The 21,402-nt window shown below is 37.2% G+C and overlaps 3 protein-coding genes across 3 annotated transcripts in view; 2 read left to right on the forward strand and 1 right to left on the reverse strand.

The window, feature by feature from the left end:
- Window positions 1-8,113, forward strand: part of LOC119078050 — a 59,801-nt gene extending 51,688 nt beyond the window's left edge. The window contains exon 12 of the transcript XR_005087930.1: window positions 8,102-8,113. The gene's annotated coding sequence lies outside the window, so the exon portion shown is untranslated. The remainder of the gene's footprint in view (window positions 1-8,101) is intronic.
- Window positions 1,304-12,461, reverse strand: LOC119078062 (pre-mRNA 3' end processing protein WDR33). The gene is made up of 9 exons (XM_037185499.1): window positions 11,883-12,461; window positions 11,549-11,818; window positions 10,913-11,064; window positions 4,163-4,260; window positions 3,181-3,307; window positions 2,874-3,113; window positions 2,596-2,801; window positions 2,194-2,532; window positions 1,304-2,132 (listed from the first exon to the last, which is right to left on the reverse strand). Exons 1-9 carry the CDS (start codon window positions 12,156-12,158, stop codon window positions 1,456-1,458), a joined length of 2,385 nt encoding a protein of 794 aa, XP_037041394.1. The 5' UTR covers window positions 12,159-12,461; the 3' UTR covers window positions 1,304-1,455.
- A 1,699-nt stretch (window positions 12,462-14,160) lies between these two features.
- On the forward strand, window positions 14,161-17,425 carry LOC119078114 (protein unc-45 homolog B). Its single transcript, XM_037185566.1, has 3 exons — window positions 14,161-15,904; window positions 15,965-16,525; window positions 16,588-17,425. Exons 1-3 carry the CDS (start codon window positions 14,329-14,331, stop codon window positions 17,304-17,306), a joined length of 2,856 nt encoding a protein of 951 aa, XP_037041461.1. The 5' UTR covers window positions 14,161-14,328; the 3' UTR covers window positions 17,307-17,425.
- The last annotated feature ends 3,977 nt before the right edge of the window (window positions 17,426-21,402 follow it).

Below are 21,402 nucleotides of genomic sequence, written 5' to 3' on the forward strand. Positions count from 1 at the left end.
TGAAATAACAACGACTGTATATCATGGGTCCTATAAAGCAGTCTTACCCAATGTTCAAGTGTCCAGTACACGGCTGTTATCGATAAGTAAATTTTACAAAAATATCAATTTCGGATTATACGAAAAAGGGACTTTTTTGGGCAACACTATTCGAAAAATGAAGTCGGCGCCTCTGTCTTTACAGTGTAAAAATTTCTGTACCGTTTCAGTACTCTATTTAGAGTACCACTCATGCTTGAAGTGCGTTGAAGAGCCTTTTCACTTAAATGTCAATTTTTGGCCTACACATTTTTTAAATCGATATTTAACCGTGAAGGCACTTTGGCACTTTGGCACTTTTTTGGCCAAATGGAGAAAAATGTAGAAGACAGCATTAAAATCAATTTTAAGAATGTGTAGGCCAAAAATCTTCTAGAAATCAGGATTTTTAAACGAAAATGCTTTTTATTTACTTCAAAACATTTTCGGTCAGTACAGTGGTGGTAGCTCGATCAAATTGTGAAATAAGTTGGAAAACTTTCCTGTCTTGAATTCTTTTAAATTATCTATCGCAATCTCATATCGACATACTCTTAGTCACATTTTTTATCAAAATTTCAATTTTTGTATGACGAGACAAACATCGTTAACTTTGACTCAATCTTCAAACCGTACAATCCAACTTTTTTGACTTTCTTATGTGCTATGGACCCTCAGAAAAACACCGAATGAAAATATCGTAAAATGTAAATTTGGTGTAGAAATGTCCAAAATCGAACTTAGAGCTTTTTGGTATCTTCAAGTGACTACAATTTTTCTGGATAGATCCATTTCCGATCCTGTAAAATAGGCCAAGTACCCAGTCTAAGAGTATGCTACAACATGAGTTTAATTTTGATGCAACACTTTGCACGTAGGAAGGATGTTATAAGAAATAGAGACTTGCCAGCAACAGCAAAGAAAAATTGGGCTTGTCAACCTATTTGTAGAAGGAAACATAAAAGGTTGGTAACAAATTTCATTCTTCCCAGCAACGTAAGTTTAAATATTTTAGGAGATCCGATTGGTGAATGTTCAACGAAGTCTAGAGGACTATGAAATTTCAACAAATCCCGGTTATTGGTGACTCTGACCCACGAATCGTCTTATGAGACCGCATTAACTTTCCGTTGCACTTATCTTTTAAAGTTGTGAACATTTTCAAGCTTAATATCCTAACAGATCAACTTCAAAGACATAAATACCATCCTGTGTTCCAAGCTTTTCAAGAAATCGGTGTTCAAGGTGTTTACGGTTCTTATTCCAACACGACGGTCCACGTTAATAAACAACACAATTTTACAATTTTTCGGTATTTTTTTTTTCCTTTCAGTATTTCACATCTCGCATGTGTCACATGCAATAGTGACACCATATTTTCCATTCATCAGATTAGACATTAACAATTTTAAGTTTGAATTACTGAGCCACAACAATTTACGATCTTCGACGATTTCTACCACTGCGAACTTTACGACCAGACTTATCATTAGATCGACTGCTGCTTTCGTTGCCACTCGGTCTTCGTCGACTTTCATTCCCATTATCAAAACGACTGCCACCTCGCCTATTGTCACCATCACGGCCATCACGTACATCCCGTCGCCGTCCTCTATCGTCACGATTTCGGCCATTGTCACCCGACCGTCGATCCCAATTCCCATTGGAATTATCTGTCGGTGACATATCGGGCGGCTGTATAGTGATGTTCAGTAGACTGGGCGGCATATTATTATTGGAATTGAATGATGGTCCGTTCGAGCCCCATGGATTGTTTGGATTGGATTGCCAAATATCACGATCGTTAGTACCGTTTGTGTTGCGTTTGTAGTCTTTATCAGCACTTGGATCAGGTAAAACATTTAGTGCCATCAATGGTGGTATAAATGTCGGTGGATTTGTGCTGTCCTTCTCAAACACTAGCTGAGCGTTATGATCGTACGGTTGCTTTCGGCGCTTACGTTCAGATGGTTTATCGTAGCTACTGTCTGAATCGTAGTCATCGTCTTTCATAGGAGGTAAAAGATCGTTAAGTTCTTCAATTTCACCGGAACTGATGTACTCATTTAGTGCCGTGGAACCTTCTGAAATGACTTGATCGAGACGTGATCCGGCTGAAAAATAAACGATTCAATGAGACCTTCGTTTGATGATTGTATACAACAATAGGCTTACGAGTAACTGGTATCGTTTTTCCGTAAACGATTATTGCTGTTGGTGCAACTTTCTGCAGAGGTATCATTGGTACATCGATAATTTGCGTCATCGAATCTTTAATATCTTTGGACATCAGTTCATCATCTTCTGTTCGGCCCGTATCATTCCAATGGGCCTGGAAGTTTCGCGGAATGGGTTTACTGTATGGTACTTTCTTATCTCGATCAGATCGTCTGTCGTTCAAGTGAGAAGTGTCCAGATCCAGGCCAGGTATAAACCCACGATCGCTCGTAAGACTTTCGGTGAAATCGACTTTGTCTTCAGGTCCCATACCAGGAATAATTGCAGCACTGTCATCTGTAATGTTCAAACGGTGAATGTAGGACGAAGCACGCAAACAGCAAATTCTCAAGTTATTACCGATATCACAATCGTCCATTCCTTGCAATCCAGCTGGCAACGTATTCAGATTGTATTTGTCAGTCATTCGATCTCCGGGGCGATTTCTCGTCCAAAATTTTATTGTGTGATCGTTTGATCCAGAACACAAAATATGTCCCAGGGGATGCCATGCCAATGTCCAGACAATACTGTCATGAGCTGTGTCAATAGCACCAACTTCCTTGCTGTAATTTTAAAGAAAACATTAGGAAAAACACCGAAAATTGAGTCAGAATTCAAGAGAATCGTTTACTCACTCTGTTCCAACATTCCAGAATAGAATAGAACCATCTGATCCACCCGAACTGAACAATCCTTCGTGTATTGGATGCCATGACACAGCGCTGGCCTCCTTTTTGTGGCCTCGGAAAACTTGTACCTCTTCTCTCAGATTACGCAGATCGAACAGTTTCAACAGATGATCTCTGGACGCTGTGATTAACCAATTTCCGTTGTCATTCCACTTCAAATCCATTACAGTTGACTTATGTGCATGACTGAAAGTAGCAAACCAAAAATTCATTTCGATTCAAGATGTTAGTCGAATGATTCCAGACTACTAACAGTGTTGCTAAGGCTTGTCCACTTTTTGGATCCCATAATTTTATTGGCTGTTGGTTATCTTTGCTACCGGATACTATTAAAGCTTTTTGCGGATGCCAGTGAACACATTTGACGTCAGCACCATGACCTATAAGTTTTTTAATTGGTAGGTTACGTAATTTCATTAAGATTGACTACTAACAGAAGCTTTTGTGAAGTATAGGGAAATAAGTTGAAACGATAAAATGCCCTCAATATGAGCAGAAAGAGCTGAAAAGAAAATTACAAGAAACGCACTTGTGATTCTCTAAGTCGCCACAAATGACCAGGTCGGGTCTGGATTCTAAAGCTATCTTTCAGAGACGGCTAATCATCTCCTATCGAGAGTAACGACAAAAATAACCTTTGACCTCCGACTGACGTGGTATTATTGAATAAAATGTGTCGTAAAACAAATGAAGTAAAAGATTTTTTTTATCAAGAAACAGACGATACGTTGAACAAATTTCATTATTATATGCCGCACCGTTTCTTAAAGATTTAAATGTGGGAAGTCAATTATAAGAAATGAAATGAAGAAGAGACTGATACTCGTCAATGGTTATTGTTCTTTGAAGGAAGATTTACTGACTCTTAACATATGACTGTGTGAGTGTGTATTGATTGTAGCCAGGATATAAAAATAAAATTTTGCATCATCATTTGCATCACGTTTCATTCACAACAATTGATGAAGATAAATGCGAAAAAGAAGAAATGAATGATGTGTTTGTTGGGCGACAGTCGTTTTGTATCATAATGTCAAATATATATGCATGGCATGGCACACAGTTCGGCGTAAGTATATTTATGCTTTGAAATGAATATGCCAGAGCGATACATAGTAACATCAATATTCAGTTATGTGGAAAACACCGTAATGATTCGCAAAATTCAGTAAACTTTCGGAAAGCTTAAATTCCTCTGTTCATGCCTACAGCTGTCCAACCTTTGTAAAACTTACCCCTTAAAACTTTTTCCTCTTGGCATCGCATAAAGTCCCACACCCTCAATGTTCCATCATCGCTGCAGCTAACGAATTTACTATCCGATGGGCTAAAACTGTGAAATTAAACGTTTCTTTCATCAAAAAATGCAGTCAAAGTAAAATAAATTAAATAAATTTTAATGAAAAAGGATTGAGAATATAAAACGCAGTCGTTAAGCGCGGACATTTTCACTTTTCTGTGGAATTTTTTATAAGCATCCCAATCGAACCGAAAATTTAGCCAATAACATGAGAAAATCGGATCTCGATTTTCTATCATTTTTAGAGTTGATTGCCTTTAGCCGACTCATAAATTAACCAGGAAATACTTCACACAAATGAAGTAACAGATTTCCTAGCTTAGTTGCGATACGTTTGCCGTTCGCAGAAGGTCAACAGCATTATACATGAAAAATGGGATCAATAATCAGCTTTGTTGATTTTTAGTGAAGTCTCAACTTTACAGATCTCTATTCTATAGACGCTAAAAATCCTAAAAATTATGATGAAAATTGTAAAGTACAACGCTTAAATAAATAATAGGGAGAGTAAAGGTTGAAAAGTTCAGTATTCGAGCGAATTGAGGCGAGGTTGAGGTCAATAAAAACACGAATGCGGTAAAAGAAGTGCTTCAACTTGAACTATGAAAGCTACAGCTTCCGAAGTATTGGTGAAATCTGGCCATACAAAACTGGAAGTCTTTTTGTAGCTACAAGTGTGAATGTACTACTGACGAAATAGTACATTAGTGTCTTGACAGTGGTGTGTGTGAACGTTGTACTCGCATCGAAACAGTACCGTATTTTGTTTGCTTGTGGCCAGAAAATACAAAAAACTTGTTTTTTATTTATTTACAAGCATTTAATGAAGTGTCTATGATGATAGCTCGGATTTTGTTTGTGTTTCGACATGTGGGATGTACTTTCCATCTTCGGCTCAAAGTTGTTTTTTTGGAATTCTGGGCCATAGTTCTCACCTTTCCATGCATCGACTTGATGTAAATAGACATGTTTTCATCGAATACAAGAAAATATTTCTTGCACTACAAATGAGTTTAAGGCGTGTAAGGATAAGATATAACTTTTGTGAGAAAAATTTTCGCCAGTGACGACAAAACTAAATGATGAGCTCTGGATATTGAGATCTTTTATAGTAAAATGTGTGTTAGAACTAATGAAGTAAAAGATTTTTATTTATGTCGAAAAACTTCGATCAAATGAAGCATTGAGTGTGATGAGGTCATTACGGTTTTGTGATGAATGATCATACTGAAAATCATCAGCTCGGCCTGTATGACTAGTACATCTACTACATCAAACTCAGTCTTTTAATTAAAAGGAAACGCAATAGGTTTATTTTCCATATAATTACGATATCGAAATTCCTCAGCGGCCCACGTTTTTACAACGAAATTATTTTCCTTTTCTCACTTTTAATTAATTTCATAATAATCCGATTAGTCTCCCGCGCCACGAATTATGTATACATCATTGCATTCAGAAAAAATGGTTATTTTGTAGAGTGTAACGCGTAACAAAACAAAATTAAAGCGAAAAAGGACTACGGTGTGACCGTCAAAATAAACGGCTCGATGCACGTTTCACACTAATTAATATTTTCGTGTTCTTATTTGTTGACTGTCTGGTTTTTTTTAACAAATTCAAATTGAGTATTATGGAAAGACCTACAAATTCCATTAATTAAAGAAAATTAAACGGAAACGATGAACACATTTTTGGTCAATAAATTTGGTCGGCCACTGATAAAATTGGTTTAATAATATTTTTCTGTACTTTTCTCGAGTTTTTCCTTGTCCGACGATACAAATTATTGATTTTTTACTAAGTACTAAGTGAGTATAACTGTAAATTGTAAAAGTTCGAGGCGAAACAAATGAAGCCTTCTGTGAAGTAAGATCATATTTGAAGACGGGCGCTAGCCCTTGTATGTTTACAGTGTTTTTTTTAAATAAAAATCTCAAACGTACAAACTCCTGAAGTAAAAGTACTACAGGTGATAGTTTAAACAAAAGAAGTAACAGATTTCGTTGCAAATCGGTGTGAAGCCATTAAATCTCAAATATTTGCAGACTTCTGTATACTACCAAATACGACTAGCGGACAGACTAAATTGACTACGATATCCCCGATAAAAATTCATGTTTGTTTACTGTAGCGAAAGAATTTACGTTTTCACCACTATCAGCAAACAGAACCGAATCTATTACATTACGTTAAAATCATGTTGACGAAGTTTTTATTGCAAAATATCTCAGCATCCGCAACTCGTTCATCACGGTAGAAAAGATTTTATGACAATAAAGAGTTATCGCTGAACGCGTATATACCATGCAGTTAATTGGTATGCTTTCGTTCCACATATAAGTCATCGTTTTCGTCTGAATGATTTCATTGTCTAACAACGAACGAACTCTGATTTTCAAACTGACTTCATTACAAATCTAAATTATTTTAATTTGTTGGTTTTTATCGTTGTGTACTTTCTTGTACATACAAATGCAACCAGCAATTTCAGACTTTAATTTACTCACGCCGTTTGATTACACATTCGTACGTAATATACGCTTTGGAAATTTGTTGTTTTCCGGAACAGCCGAGGGCGAGTGAAATAATCACACAAATCAAAACAACAAGCAATAACGTATATTTCATTATAAATATTGGCGAGATGTAAAGTCTAGAAGTGCTATTTACTCAGAGATAGCAAATAATAGAGAAATACATAAAGTTTTAAACTTGAGCTTGATGTTTTCCACGCCTGAAGCATATTTTATGATTGACCGCTTGCAAATTAGCAAGCATATCGCGATCTTTACATTTTTTGTTTGATATACAGGAAAGGGTTATCAAATTTCAGCCGAAATTTGCGTCAGCTGATTTTCACTCACCCATAGGCTGAAATTTGATTTCCCTTTCCAGTATCGTCTAATACTTGATACAAATTCCTTTACTTCATTTGTTTTAGCAAATATTTTGCTACAAAAGATAATTAGCTATCAGTCGCCGTTGTCGATGACAGATAACAGAACTGAATTCAAACACAGTCCAATACATCTATGGACTCAAGAACATCATGCTGCAGTAGTTACGTTCAACTTTCAGTATTCAAATAACTGCAAGTCATCTGCTGGCGACGACGACGACAAAAATAAAAGCGGAACTCTAGCTAGTGTTCTCGTTTAAGTATAGCTTAATGTACTATTAAAACTGACGAGGTCAAACTCTCGACGATAGTTTAGAAAAATGTATAGTAAACAGACTTAAACGTGGTACTCTTAACTACACAGACGATATTTCGTTATTTCATGGTTCAAATTCTGTTTCTTTTTGTAATTACAAAGGAAAACATACACCTATGCCAGTACTTCATAAAGTGTTCGATTGAAACCTTTCTTAAGACGAACCATTTTTGCGTTGACCTTTTTTGGTATTTGCAAGACATATTAAAATTCAAAAATTTGAGGGGTCTCGAACGACAAGTTTTTCAATAAATAGTTGATTGTAAGTCCTTGTTTTAGTTATTTGTGTATCTGTTTTGTACGATTGTTTTTAGGCAATTTCCCGAGTTGTAGTCCGAACGAAGTCAAACAAATTTTCATGTAAGGGGTCGAAAACCAGAGAAAAATCTCAAAACTCCCTCATTTTCGGCCGACACATGAAAAGATCTTTTTATTTTTCCTAGTGTGTGGGCTGCGGACCGAGCCGAGCAAAATACAAAGTGAGTTTTCCCGCTAATATCAATGAAGTAATGAATTATTTCCTGAGGGACACAGTGAGTAAAATTTTATTTACACGCCTATGCACGGTAAGGTGCACTTACCATCACTGTTTGTGACAGTGAAAATGCACTTACCGTACACAAGCATTTATAATATCTGACGTAATTGCTTGTTAGTGTTTTGACTTGTGTGATTACTCCACTCGCCTTCGGCTCGTTCCGCAAAGCTCACACTTGCCTAAACAGCAAACTTACAAGCAAGGACGTAATATACTATTCAAAATTTCATTCTTCTCGTGTTAATTAAGAATACGTTAGGTTTGAAACCAATTTTTTTTTGTCTAAGAGGTAAACAAACTGAGGTACTCGCTTGTTGTCCTCTTAGCGTGCAAAAACGAAAATGTGAAAAAATCAAAAAATTAAAAAAAAAAAATTTAAACCGACGTCATATAATATACTCTAAGTCTTAGGACAGCTACATGAAATGATTTCACAAAAAAATGGAAATTTCCATCATAAACCAGTATGCCATAGTATTGCAGTAAATGATACGGAAAACGTGCGTTCTGGCTTTCAATCTGTTAGTTGTAGGATGACCCTAAGAGATAGCAAGGTATAGCAAAGGAATATTATTTGGAAAGTTCTCAAATTTTCACAGACTTTTTTTTTCTCTAAAGTGTCAGTGACAAACGAAGTTAATAGTTATTTCCTTTACTAGTGAGGGAAAATTGACTTTCCGTCCCTAGGTAAAAGTCTTTCCCTCCTTCCTAAAGGAAAACGTCATACTACACTCGGGAAATAATTTGATATTTCGTATCACGATGAGTAAAACTACATCTGGCCCTCGGACACTTTTACTCATCTCGATACGAAATAACAAATTCCTTCCCTTGTATAGTAATATACTATTACTTTACGTATGAGAGTGTATTGGTATGAATGTAACGGCGATACATAACAAAGAATGAACATCACATAAGTAGGGAATGAATATTACTTGACCTTTTCGCGTGTATAGTAAAATGTGATACAGCTACTTGAAGTATGTAACTCGAAATGTACTACCACTCGGACAAGCCCTCAGGTACGGTACATACATGTCTCATAATATACTTCATGTACAGCAGAATTTTTTTATAAAAATAATTTTGAGTACTGCAATGTGTTTTGAACTGTCAAAATTATTTTTACTGTAACATACTATTACGTAACAAAGGATAAAAAGTTGAAAAGTGGAGTTTTCGTGGGAATTTTGTTGATCCGAGGCAAAGCCGATGTCAATAAACACACGAAAACGAGACTTTTCATTCTTATACCGAGTTATGTAATGGCTTTTTCATGCTTTTGAAACCTAATAGGCAATAGGCAATTTAGGCAATTCCGCGAGCTGCAGCACTTTCGCCTAAAATAAAACATCCAAAACAGATGCATACACAACATTTCATGCTGAGTGCCTAAATTAAGAGAAAAATTCCGTAATTTTATGACCAAGACATTAAAATAATTTGTTTTTATCAAAATATTTGTCATGCCAGACTTTTATATTTGGCACCATTTTGACACGAATATGTTGTGAATACTAGAAGTACCGTTATAAACTCTCAAATGACCGTCTTTTTCTAAATTTCTTATTTCTCTTAATTCTCTCATTTCTCTTAAAAATTCGTTATGGAAAAATGAGAGAAGTTGGAAAAATAAGAGATTTAGAAAAAGACGGTAATTTAGAGAGCTTATCGCTGTCAGACAACTCTTTTAGGCCCTCCTTAGCATTCAATTTAAAAAGTCGTACAACGAATGTGTTTACTTTCAGGTAATGTAACAGTGTTGCATAGGTTTCAAACGTGTAACAAAGTTAAAAAATCTTGTTTTTTACCCAAAATAAATTGACCCCAAAAAAGGTAAAAAATTAAAAGTATTGACATTAATGTAGCGACAAATTTCTAATTCTACCATTTCACAATTAAGACAATTAAATTGGGTTAGTTTGAAAAATTAATTTTTTATTCCTTTAATAATTTGACCCTAATTTGTTAATGGATTTGTGATAGACCCGTATAGAAAAACACATTTCACAAATTCGTTTGATTTTTTTTTGTTCTAATTTATTCGAATTCAGCGAACAATGTTCGATCGCCGTTAGGTGAGGACTAGAAATTAAACAACTTTTGAAATTTTCTAAAGTTTTTCATTTCATTTTTTCTTTATTGATCCCCATTGCTGCATTTTTGCGCGATTTTTAGCTAATGAAAAAAAACTTGAAATTTGATTTGATAAAAATGCATTTATTCCAGTCAAATACAATTTGTGTTGTTAAAATTTTAAAATTGAAATGCAATTTTTGTGTAAAATTAACTTTTTAATTTTTTTCTCTCTATTTTTTCAGTATTTTATTTTGTTTATGACAAAAAAAACTCTATCACAGCTAAGATCACAGACAAATTTTCTCGTTTATTTTTTTACATTATAAAAATATCAGTTCGTTATGGAGATACGGATGGGGGAATGCCATTATAAAGCAAAATTAAAAAAATTCTTTATTCAATCAAATCACATAATAATCGTTCGTTGGTGCGCAGAGACTTGCAGACCAAAAGAGGAAGAGAGATACAGAGCGAGAATATCAGATTTTATGGAATCGAATGGTTTCTTTATTTCATCTCAACAACCAGTTTTCGAAAATAGATTAGCAATGAGTGAATGAGTGTTGTCGCAGTTAGACATCGCTTCTATGATGATCGAGATTCGGAAACCGCTAGCGAAATTTTCATCGGATATCGTCAAATTCTACATTTCTATTGAGTGTGTTATCCATATCCCAGCCCGAAATTATCTCGTGTCGGAGATGAAGACGGAGAGGGAAAGGGTGAGACGGAGAGAGTGAGACACGCCACATTTATTTAACACAATCGATCGTACGCTACAATTTTTCGTACGTGTTTGGTCGGAACGTTTAAAGTAAAAAAAAAAATATTTTTTGTTTAGATCTACCTTATTCCTCGGACGGGCTCCTTATGCGCTTGAAACATGCGAACATTATTCATGTTTGACTGCCAGTATTTGACGAAGCCAGCATGATCACCGGTCACCATCCAGTTGTCATTGTGCGACCACACCATGGTACGAACGGGAACGTCATGAGCCTGTAATTTTTTTTTTATGAAAATGTAAATCTTTGAAACTGAAGGATTTGGCAGAATTCCCCTACCAAACCATTTATATGTCATCTGTTGTCGACATCGACGACAAACGAATGTTAAAACTAGTCAAGTAGAAGATTTTGTATCAATCTTTCGAAAATATTAAAATCAAAGGAAGTAACAGGCACTTAACACTGGTGATATGCTTGACAGTCATGTCAAGCCTTGCGAACAGATAAAACGATGCCGTTATAGATGGACCAACAGGTCAAGAAAAAAATAAGACGAGACGGCGATACAAAAGAAACGGATCGTTCTGCCGACTGCCACAGACAGTGAAATCAGAGACGCAAATGTCGGATAAGAACTTGTAACGAAAAGTTGAATAGCCAGACTAGAGACACACGGACTAGAGTAGAGTAACACCTCTGAAGTGTCTAGACCAATTGATAAAACACATGTGCTGTCACCATGCGACATAACTTACTTGTAAAATCGTCTCGAAGTTAAATGTCAATCCATTCCAAAGGGTAAACTCTCCCGAACTAGCACCAGTAACTAATCGTCGACCCTCCGGCGTCCAAGCCAATGTAAATATGGGACAGCGCATTTTGTTTGTAGCAGTTTTGACAAATCGCGTCGTAACGGCATTGGTGGGATTATCCATGTAACTCGGTGGCGGCATCATTTCCGGTGCATAGATACTTTCCGGCTGAAGTGCTCGTCTATCCCGAAAGTCTCGTTGCCAGATGCGATTCTTTGAATATAACACGAGTTTAGACGGGGTGCTTATCACACCGACAATCAAAATGCACACTAACCTCTAACGCCTTAATTATAGCTGCATTGTAGTCGACCGTCTTTCGCATAACACTTTTCCGTAGTCGTTTGCCATCGAAATCATCTTGTGTCATTGGCAGTGCACCCGGACCGCGATTGAAATTTACAAAGGGTCTGAAAAATGGCTGACCTGGTTTGCCCGCATGATAGATTTGTCCAGCTGGCCGATGATTCGATTGAACGGGTGGCGGAACGCTGAAATTATTGAATTGATTGCCCATATTGGACATATCGGGAGGTGGTTGCGAAAACTCCATTTTTTTTCGGTGAAAAAATTATAATTTTTGTGCACGCACAGTAAAACTTCAGAAAATAATGTTCAGGGTCATAGTTCAAAAGCACTAAAATCAACGTATCAACGTTTTAACCAATCTGGTTTTTGAAACGATTATATTGTCGGACCGCTTTTTGAGTAGATCTACAGCAAAGCACGAACGCGCGAATAAATAAATTCTGTTAGAAAACGCTTTCACACACCGCGTCACAAAAAAGCAAAAATTATGGATACTAAACACATAGTTCGCCTGACAGCAATGTGGCCATATTTTTTGTCAATTCGAATGTCATGGATGTCGGTTTTCGAAATGGACTAATGCGCCGCAGCGTAATGCTTTTAAAATTAAATGAATCACTTCACGGTTTGTAGTTCCAATTAACTGTAAACCCGAACTTTGACAACACGAACGACAACGATCTAATCAACAGAGAACATAGCCTAAACTTCTTGTAAATTCTTTGTAAATTTTTAGTTAAAAATTATCGTCAGCCTGAAAGTTGAAGTTAAGTTGCTTTCTGTAGCATTTTGTAAAAGTAAGAGCAAGTTTTAATAAGCTGGTCTTAGGTCCTCTCGCTCGCATCATAACATGTTGAAAGAGAAGCAAACACTTTGACAAGTACCCGAAGGCAAGTCTTAACTAGTCTTCGATCTTCTCGCTCCGATCATAACAAAACATTTAAGAAATCGTAACTTGACAATTATCGACAACTGTCAAGTTACGAATTCTTAAGGACAGATTATTATATTATTGATTCGTTTAACGTCGGTATAGTGCACGCAGAATACAATTGTGCAATTTGAATATTAAATTATCACTGTGATAATCACAGTCTATAAGATCATTCTGTAGACTTAGGTCAACAATTCAAAATAAGTTGAAAACTCATAGATACAGTTTTTAACATTCAAAATTATCGACATATTATACATTTCTTATTTTGCTTACTTCTCTCATTTCTCCATATACTCGTTATGGAGAAATGAGAGAAGTTGGAGAAATATAGTTTGTTCATTTCATTTTTACACAGTTTTAGATATGTCAGAGTTTTAAATGTCACCCAGTCAATTAAGTTCTTCCCAAATTATGAATTTTTGGCGCAAAATTTAAAATTTCTATCGCGAATTCAAATACCAGAAGGAATAAAGAATAAACAGAAAGTAAATAAATAGAAAAATAAATGGTAAAGATATAAAGGTGAAGTTTAAAAATAAAAAATTGCATAAATACTCCATTTGGGATAAATTTTTCTGTGAAAAGCAAACAACCCACAGTTAACCATTTTAAAATACGATATCATTAGCATCGAATGGCATTGCCTCCCCAACATCTACCTTCGAAGTTACTTATCAGACAAACATGGCAAGACACCTTTGAGTGGATCACAAAGCACAAAAATTTCTGTTCATTCGCCTAATCGGTTGGCCTGTAGAGGCGCCACATTTTTTTATAGTACTTCATTCTCACTGTACTATTTTTTTGTGTAACAACTTCACATTGATCCATTTCCATGAAATGTCACTGCAGTGAAGTTTGTTCATGAAAAAATAATTCAGTGACAGCAGACTTTCGATGAAGAAAAGTACTAAATTGTAATAGATTTTACCCTTAGTTTCTAAACTCCATTCTCCTATACAAACCGGAGGTCATAGCGATTTCATATTAATAAATTCACCTCTCATGAAAGGTGAGTTTGTTTATATGAAATCGCTATGTCCTCCGCTACAAGTTTGACATTCGACCATACCTTGTGTTAACGTTCCTTCCGGGGCACCTCCTAGGTTTATGAAAGTTTACTTGACAATTTCACAAAATAAAAAATTCTTCCAGTGGACTTCTCACACAATCTCACACGCCGTCGTGCGGGATAGTATAAGAATAGACTAGACCTACAAGAATAATGTTTTTAAATTAATACCGCCGAAACTATCGTACTGTAGGTGCATCGGCGCACATGTCTTTCGAAAATCTAAAACGTCTCACTACTGTCACTTACTCATAAACAAATTATTGGGAAATGGAAATCTATTTTTATAATTGAATTTTGTAGAATCTTCTCGGTTTCTCAGTAAGGTGATATTAATGAGGGCAGACTGCTTTTGAGTGAAAAGTCTTCTTAAGGTGCTTTTAGTGACAATATTCAAATAATTCAATGGTGAGAATGGCCGAACCGCAAGTGGATCAAGTGATTGAACTCAAAGATAAAGGAAATGAAGCGTTTAAGTCCGGCGAATGGCAAACGGCAATTCAATTTTACACCAACGCAATCAAAGTTGGTGAAAAACACAAGGACCTAGCTACCTTCTATAAAAATCGGGCGGCTGCTTACTTAAAAACCGAAAACTATGAGGAAGCCATAAACGACTGTTCCAAGGCTTTAAGTTCACTACCCACCGATCCGAAAGCACTGTTCCGTCGATCGCAGGCGCTCGAAGCGTTGGGTCGTGTCGAAGAGTCCTACCAAGATCTTCAAAGCATCTGGAAATCAGATCCCGGTAACAAGTCAATCCAAGATTCAATGGTACGTCTGCATGCCATTGTCCAAGAACGTGTTCATCAAAACTCACAAACAACGAACAAGGTTTCACAAATGAGTCAAATTGCCTTCGACTTGAATGAACCTGAGGACAAACGTAAGGGTGCAATGAACAATTTGTTGGTATTGGCAAGGGAACCGGTTGCTGCTGATTTGATGCAGAAAGCGGGAGTGATTGAGAAAATTGTGTCGCTGGTTAAAATAGAAAAAAATCCGGAGATTTACTTGAACGCCATTCGTACGGTCGATGAAATGTGCACGAAATCAGTGCAGCGCACGAAGGCAATTCTTCGAGTCATTGGCATACCGTGGTTTTTGGAGATTTTGGACAGCACCAACGATGATCGAGTAACTGCATCGCAGCATTGTATGCAAACCATTCTGAACACATTTTCCGGTATGGGAAACAAAATCGATTCGAAACCGGACAAACAAATGTGCGACGATAACAGCAAGGAGATCGACACTTTGCTGACCTGTCTGACGTATTCGATTTCCAACCGTACGATCAGTGGAAAGGCTCGCGACGCTATAATGGAACTGTTAACTCGTAATATTCACCACACCGCTTTGAATTGGGCTGAACGTTTGGTGGACATCCGGGGATTGATTCGCTTGTTAGACGTTTGCAGCGAATTGGAAGAGTACAAGTACGAGAGTGCTATGGACATTACACCGTCATCCAGAACCATTGCGTCCGTTTGTTTGGCTCGTATTTACGAGAACATGTACTACGACGAGCTACGAGCCAAATACACCGAACAAATTGACGAATACATCAAGGATAAGCTCCTGGCTCCCGATCTTGAAGCGAAAGTACGTGTCACTGTGGCTATAACTTCACTACTTCAAGGAGCTGTTGATGTGGGAAATTCCATCATTTCAAGAGAGGGCATTTTGCCAATGATCCTGGTCATGGCCACCACCGAAGACGTGTTACAGCAAAAAGTGGCGTGTGAATGTATCGTTGCTGCCACATCGAAAAAGGAAAAAGCGAAGGCCATCATTACGCAGGGAGTGGACATTTTGAAAAAGTTATATCACTCGAAGGATGATGGTGTTCGTGTTCGAGCTTTGGTTGGATTGTGCAAACTTGGCAGTTACGGCGGATTGGATGCATCAATTCGACCGTTTGCTGACGGATCTACAATGAAATTGGCCGAGGCTTGTAGACGATTTCTAATTAAACCTGGTGAGTGGAATGTGATTTTTTGTCTTCTCAAGCAATTCTAACGACAAACCGACTTTATAGGGAAAGACAAGGACATTCGTAAGTGGGCGACAGATGGTCTAGCATATCTTACTTTGGACGCTGAAGTAAAAGAAAAATTGATCGAAGATCGACCGGCAATTCAAGCTCTCATTCAATTAGCAAAGACCGGCGATCAAAATGTTCTCTATGGTGCTGTCACCACGTTCGTGAATCTGTGCAACGCCTATGACAAACAGGAACTGGTTCCGGAAATGGTTGAATTGGCCAAATTTGCCAAACATCACATACCGGAAGAGCATGAATTGGACGATCCGGACTTTGTCAACAAACGATTGACCATTTTAGCCGATGAGGGAATAACAACAGCGCTGGTGGCTCTAGCCAAAACTGAAAGTCACAACAGTCGTGAGTTGATTGCCCGCGTCATGAATGCTCTATGTGGACTGCAGGAGCTACGTGGAAAAGTGGTTCAACACGGTGGTGCTAAGGCACTGTTGCCGTTATGTTTCGAAGGCACCGAAAAAGGAAAGCGACAAGCAGCACAGGCTCTATCCCGTATCGGAATCACAATCAACCCGGAAGTTGCATTCCCTGGGCAGCGTAAGTTTAAAAAGTGTGTGCACAATAGACGGACGCCCTTTACTAATTTGTATAAATTTCAGGCAACTTAGAAGTGATTCGACCGTTGCTGAACCAACTGCACATGGACTGTACGGCCCTCGAGAATTTCGAATCAATGATGGCTCTGTGCAATTTAGCTGCAATGAACGAAACCGTACGTCAGCGCATTTTGAAAGAGGGCGGTCTGCAAAAAGTCGAACTTTATCTGATGGAAGATCATCTTCTGTTATGTCGTGCTGCTGCACAAGTTATATGCAATATGGTCGTGTCCGAAGATGTGGTGAAAATTCATGAAAAGGAAAACGATCGAGTCAAATTTTTGGCATTACTGTGCCAGGAAGAGGATGAGGATACGGCAATGGCAGCGGCCGGCGCACTGGCATGCCTAACATCAAGCAGTGAGATTTGTTGCAAGAAAATGATAGAACCGGAAAGTTGGCTCGACGTACTTCATACATTGATTGCGAATCCCAGTCCACAAGTGCAACATCGCGGTACTGTTATCGTGTTGAATATGATCAACAGCAGCAATGAAGTAGCCGAAAAGTTATTCGACACAGACATTATGCAATTGCTGATGGGATTGACGCAATTACCCGACGATTCTAGGGCCAAGGCAAGAGACGTAGCAAAGTTATGTCTGGCCGCGGCGGAAAAGAAGAAATTGATTGTGAAGACAGACGAAATCGAAAAAACAGACGACATCGAAGTTCTGCCGAACGTAATTGAACCGCCAACTGTTGAGGAAATCATTGAATGAATGGTTTCACCCGAAAATGTGCCTTAATTGTGCTGGGAGCACTTTTTATTGTAAGGATTAATGTAAAGTTTGTCTGACAATTTTTCGTACTTGAAAATAAATTGAAAAATTATTTATTCCGAAAAAAAACTTTTGTTTCACGAACAGCAAACGTATCATCACCACTTTACGATCAGTTAATATTTTTTTTGGTTCAAGAATCGCACGATGTTTGATACGAAATCTTGTACTGCTTAAGTCTACTATACAAGCCGGAGTTGATCTTTTACTTCTGACGTCGTCTGAAACCACATTAGTTTCTATTTGGCTCAAAAGCACATAAAATTACCTTTCAAATGATACCCCACACGACCATGTACATTTTGTGTACCTCGAGAAATTTCAGTAAGAACAGTGTACGTCTTCGGTTAAAAACTTTATCTGCACATATTTCAGTGTGGATGAATTCTAAACCCAATAAGACCCTATTCGGCTCAATAGTACATGTGATTACCTTTCTAATGACACCCCACACGACCCTGTACGGCTCGTGTAACTGGAGCAATTTTTGTAAGAAAATTGCAATTTTTCGGCTTTTGCTCACCTTTGACCAGCCACACAAACTTCGAAGAATTTTTTTGAAAGTGGTTTTGGCCACTAGGGTCGAAGTCCTTTCTAGGCACATATAAAAAATTCCAATAGAAAATGCGTCCGATTTCGGTAGGCTGTTTTTCAAAAGAATCCCTCTGTAGTATCATTTATGTTAAAGCCAATGAAGTGAAAGATTTTGCATCAAAGAGTATATGACACTTGAAGTAGGAAGTAGTAGATTTATGGATTATATTTACTTAAAATGAAAACAATAGTTATTTGTGTATCTGTTTTGGACGATTGTTTTTAGGCAATTTCGCTTGTTGTAGCCCGAACGAAGTGAGGGCTACATGCGAAAGTGCCTAAAAACAATCGTCCAAAACAGATACTCAAAAAATTTTTCATGTAAGGGGTCGAAAACCTGAGAAAAATATCGAAACTCCCTCATTTTCGGCCCCGACACATGAAAATAGTATTTTGCATAACAAGGGGCGAAAGTAAAAAAATTCAAACGTGTGAAGTTTGCAGCCCGCGCCGCAGGCAAGGGCGGCAATCACACGATTTGATTTTTTTTACTTTTGCCCCGAGTGATGCATACTATTTTTTATGCCAAATACTGCGGAAGATTTGTATTTTCGGTCCGAAACAAAACATAATTTTAATTAAACTGTTGAGTTATCAACAAAATTTGCTGTAGAAACACCAAAATGCCGAAAAGCGCGGGGGTCCAGGGGGCGGCAGCCCCCTGGTATAAAAATAAAAACAATTTAACAAATGAAATTACTGTAAACATACATTCACTTGCTCACAAAACATTTGGCTATCGTCAACACAACACAACACTCAATGCGTACTTTCAATCAAGTGAACATGTGTTTTCGAGACATATGAGGACCGAAAGTAAAATGATGACAGTGACATTTACTTTCGGCCCGCAAATACGCAAGCCCACGGGGCGAAAGTAAAATGATGACAGTGACATTTACTTTCGGCCCAAGGCCTGAATTTTTTTACTTTCGGTCACCATTTGAGGACCGAAAATACAAACTTTCGCAGTATTTGGCATAAAAATAAAATGATCGAGTCTGGGTTTTTGACAATTGAAATTCAATTGTCAAAAACCAGACTCGATCATTTTATTTTGCTTTTACCTTATTCAGTTTTTTTACGTACGATAAACCGAAAACAACATGGCTATCGAAAACAACATATGCCGGATTTCATCACTTATTATTTTGTTGCTGTTATCGAAAAAATTATCGGTTTCTGAAGTTAAAACGAGGATCTCCGTTTCGTCATTTTATGCGGCCGAAGAGTGAATCATTGTTAAAACATAGAAAGAAAAATTGGAGTCAATTCCGTTCCACAAAATGTTCCCACGGTCCAAAAAAAATTCCTTCATCTGTTAAAGTTCCAGTTCCATGTAGAATGTTCAGAAGGCAAATACCCTTTGTCATTTTTCATTTCATTTATTATCTCTCACAAATCTACGCTTCAAAAGAAAAATTTTCATACTCGGCCAGACGCCTTTTCGATCCAAGTCAGAAGAAAAAGATAAACAAAACCCCTACATGATTAAGAGTCGCCCATACGACGAAAACGTCGACCATACCAATTGAAATTCAAGGGGTCTCCACATATAGCTTTTTTGGTATGGATGGATTCCTTGGACTATGTTAAGTCATCCGTAGAACGACACCTTGGGTGTCTATAGGAAAAGGTTGTTTTGAAACTAATACTAAAATGTAATAAATTTTTCTTTTAAACTATTACATTTTAGTACGTTTTGTCATGTGTCACTGATTCTATTTTTTCGTGAACAAACTTCACTGCTGTGACATTTCATGGGAATGAACCTATGTGAAGTTGTTACACAAGAAAATAGTACAGCGAGAATGAAGTACTATAAAAAAATGTGGCTCCTCTACAGTCCAACCGACTAGGCGAATCTCTGAGAAAAATGCACTACACCGGATGGTGCAAAAGTGTATTTAGGCAATATTCTCCTTACAACTAATCTCAAAAATGTAAAATTATGGTCAACTACCAGCCTAAACAAGGTACAATTTAACAGTATCGATATGTTCGAATAAGTTCTGATGAGTGGCTCCAGCAGCAATTTTACCTCGAAAACTTGACGATTTTCAAAGAGGTCCGTAGGACGGCGTGATCCGGATACCTGCATGGTATGGGATGTCGGCACTATGCACCTAGATTAGAACCATATATAAATCACTTTGGTTAAATAGGCTCGCAGGGAGCAGTATCACTTTTTCGAAAAATAAAGCAGGAAAATGGAACACTCGTGAAACTTGAGTCGCTTCAGCCAACGCACTGACAGTGCGATGCTTCAGCCAACGCACTGACAGTGCGATGCTTCAGCCAACGCACTGACAGTGCGATGCATCAGCCAACGCACTGACAGTGCGATGCTTCAGCTCATCCGTATCAAAATTTTGCGAAACAAGTTGCGAAATGGGGTTGTTTTCGTCACTGAATGTGATGTTATCAAACGAGCGAAGCGATTTCTCTCATTTTGACGTGTGACCCCGAGACCAGTTTAAACAAAGTGGTCAAAAATCGCTCTTCTTAAACACTGTATTAATCATAGCTTTTTTCGAGCCATAAATTGGCAAACTTTTCTCACACAATTTTTTCGCTAAATCTTTAATAGACGTCATTTTTCGGTAGAATGTAACGTATAAGAGCTGATTGTTGAAACAAAAAAATCTAACTTCGTTTACGTTTACTGTTCGAATTTTCGGAGTTCCTTTTTTTCTACACTTGGGAATGTTCATTCTACACTTGGGAATATTCATTCCACTGTTTCGTGTTACATAGAGTCATCAACCGGTATATGACGTCATAGTAGATTCCACGATTCGCTCGTATTTACTAGACTGAAAAAAGCTTATTATGACGTAATTAATTACTTTCATTAAATGTGACAGTTAATCTCTCGTAATTCGTATTCACCATCTCCTACAAACATTTTGTAAAAGGAAGCATTTTTGTTATAATTTTGTAGTAATGCTACCTTTTACAGAACGTTTGTAGATGGGAGTGATATTTTGCTCTACAAAGTGTTTGTAGATGGGAGGGATAGCACTTTGTACGATTAGACTTTATTTCGCTATCCGCACTTTGTGTGAAAATTCCGAAAAAATTGAGAAAAGTTCCTAAACATTCCCTGTCTTTAAATGATGCGATTTTTCCTAGAAATCAAATTTGTACAGATGAATGAGTCACATTATTACTCAATATTTTATTGGTATATCGAAAATGTACACAGAATCTCTACACGCTCCTCCAATTTGAAACGTCTGCAGTTATTTTATTTATTAAACCAGAGATAATTCCAAATTGTTGAATTGTATTAAACAAACCATTGCTACTGACTGTTTTAAATGTTTTATGATATTTTCTATGAAATTAAAACCTTTTATCATTTCATTCATGGTAAATATTTTTTTATTAAAAAAACATACAAAATGCTTGGGAATGTTTGCTTACGAATTCTATATAA

The sequence above is a fragment of the Bradysia coprophila genome, unplaced genomic scaffold (assembly GCF_014529535.1).
Source record: "Bradysia coprophila strain Holo2 unplaced genomic scaffold, BU_Bcop_v1 contig_24, whole genome shotgun sequence".
NCBI classification, from domain to species: domain Eukaryota; kingdom Metazoa; phylum Arthropoda; class Insecta; order Diptera; family Sciaridae; genus Bradysia; species Bradysia coprophila.

Excerpts from the sequence above, each read along its gene's own strand:
- LOC119078114 (XM_037185566.1), top strand. The coding sequence starts at position 14,329 with ATGGTGAGAATGGCCGAACCGCAAGTGGATCAAGTGATTGAACTCAAA. Across the intron at positions 15,905-15,964 it reads ACGATTTCTAATTAAACCTG|GGAAAGACAAGGACATTCGT; the intron begins GTGAGTGGAATG and ends CCGACTTTATAG. Across the intron at positions 16,526-16,587 it reads AGTTGCATTCCCTGGGCAGC|GCAACTTAGAAGTGATTCGA; the intron begins GTAAGTTTAAAA and ends TATAAATTTCAG.
- LOC119078062 (XM_037185499.1), bottom strand. The coding sequence starts at position 12,158 with ATGGAGTTTTCGCAACCACCTCCCGATATGTCCAATATGGGCAATCAA. Across the intron at positions 11,819-11,882 it reads CTATAATTAAGGCGTTAGAG|AATCGCATCTGGCAACGAGA; the intron begins GTTAGTGTGCAT and ends TTATATTCAAAG. Across the intron at positions 3,308-4,162 it reads AGAGGAAAAAGTTTTAAGGG|GTCATGGTGCTGACGTCAAA; the intron begins GTAAGTTTTACA and ends AAAAACTTATAG.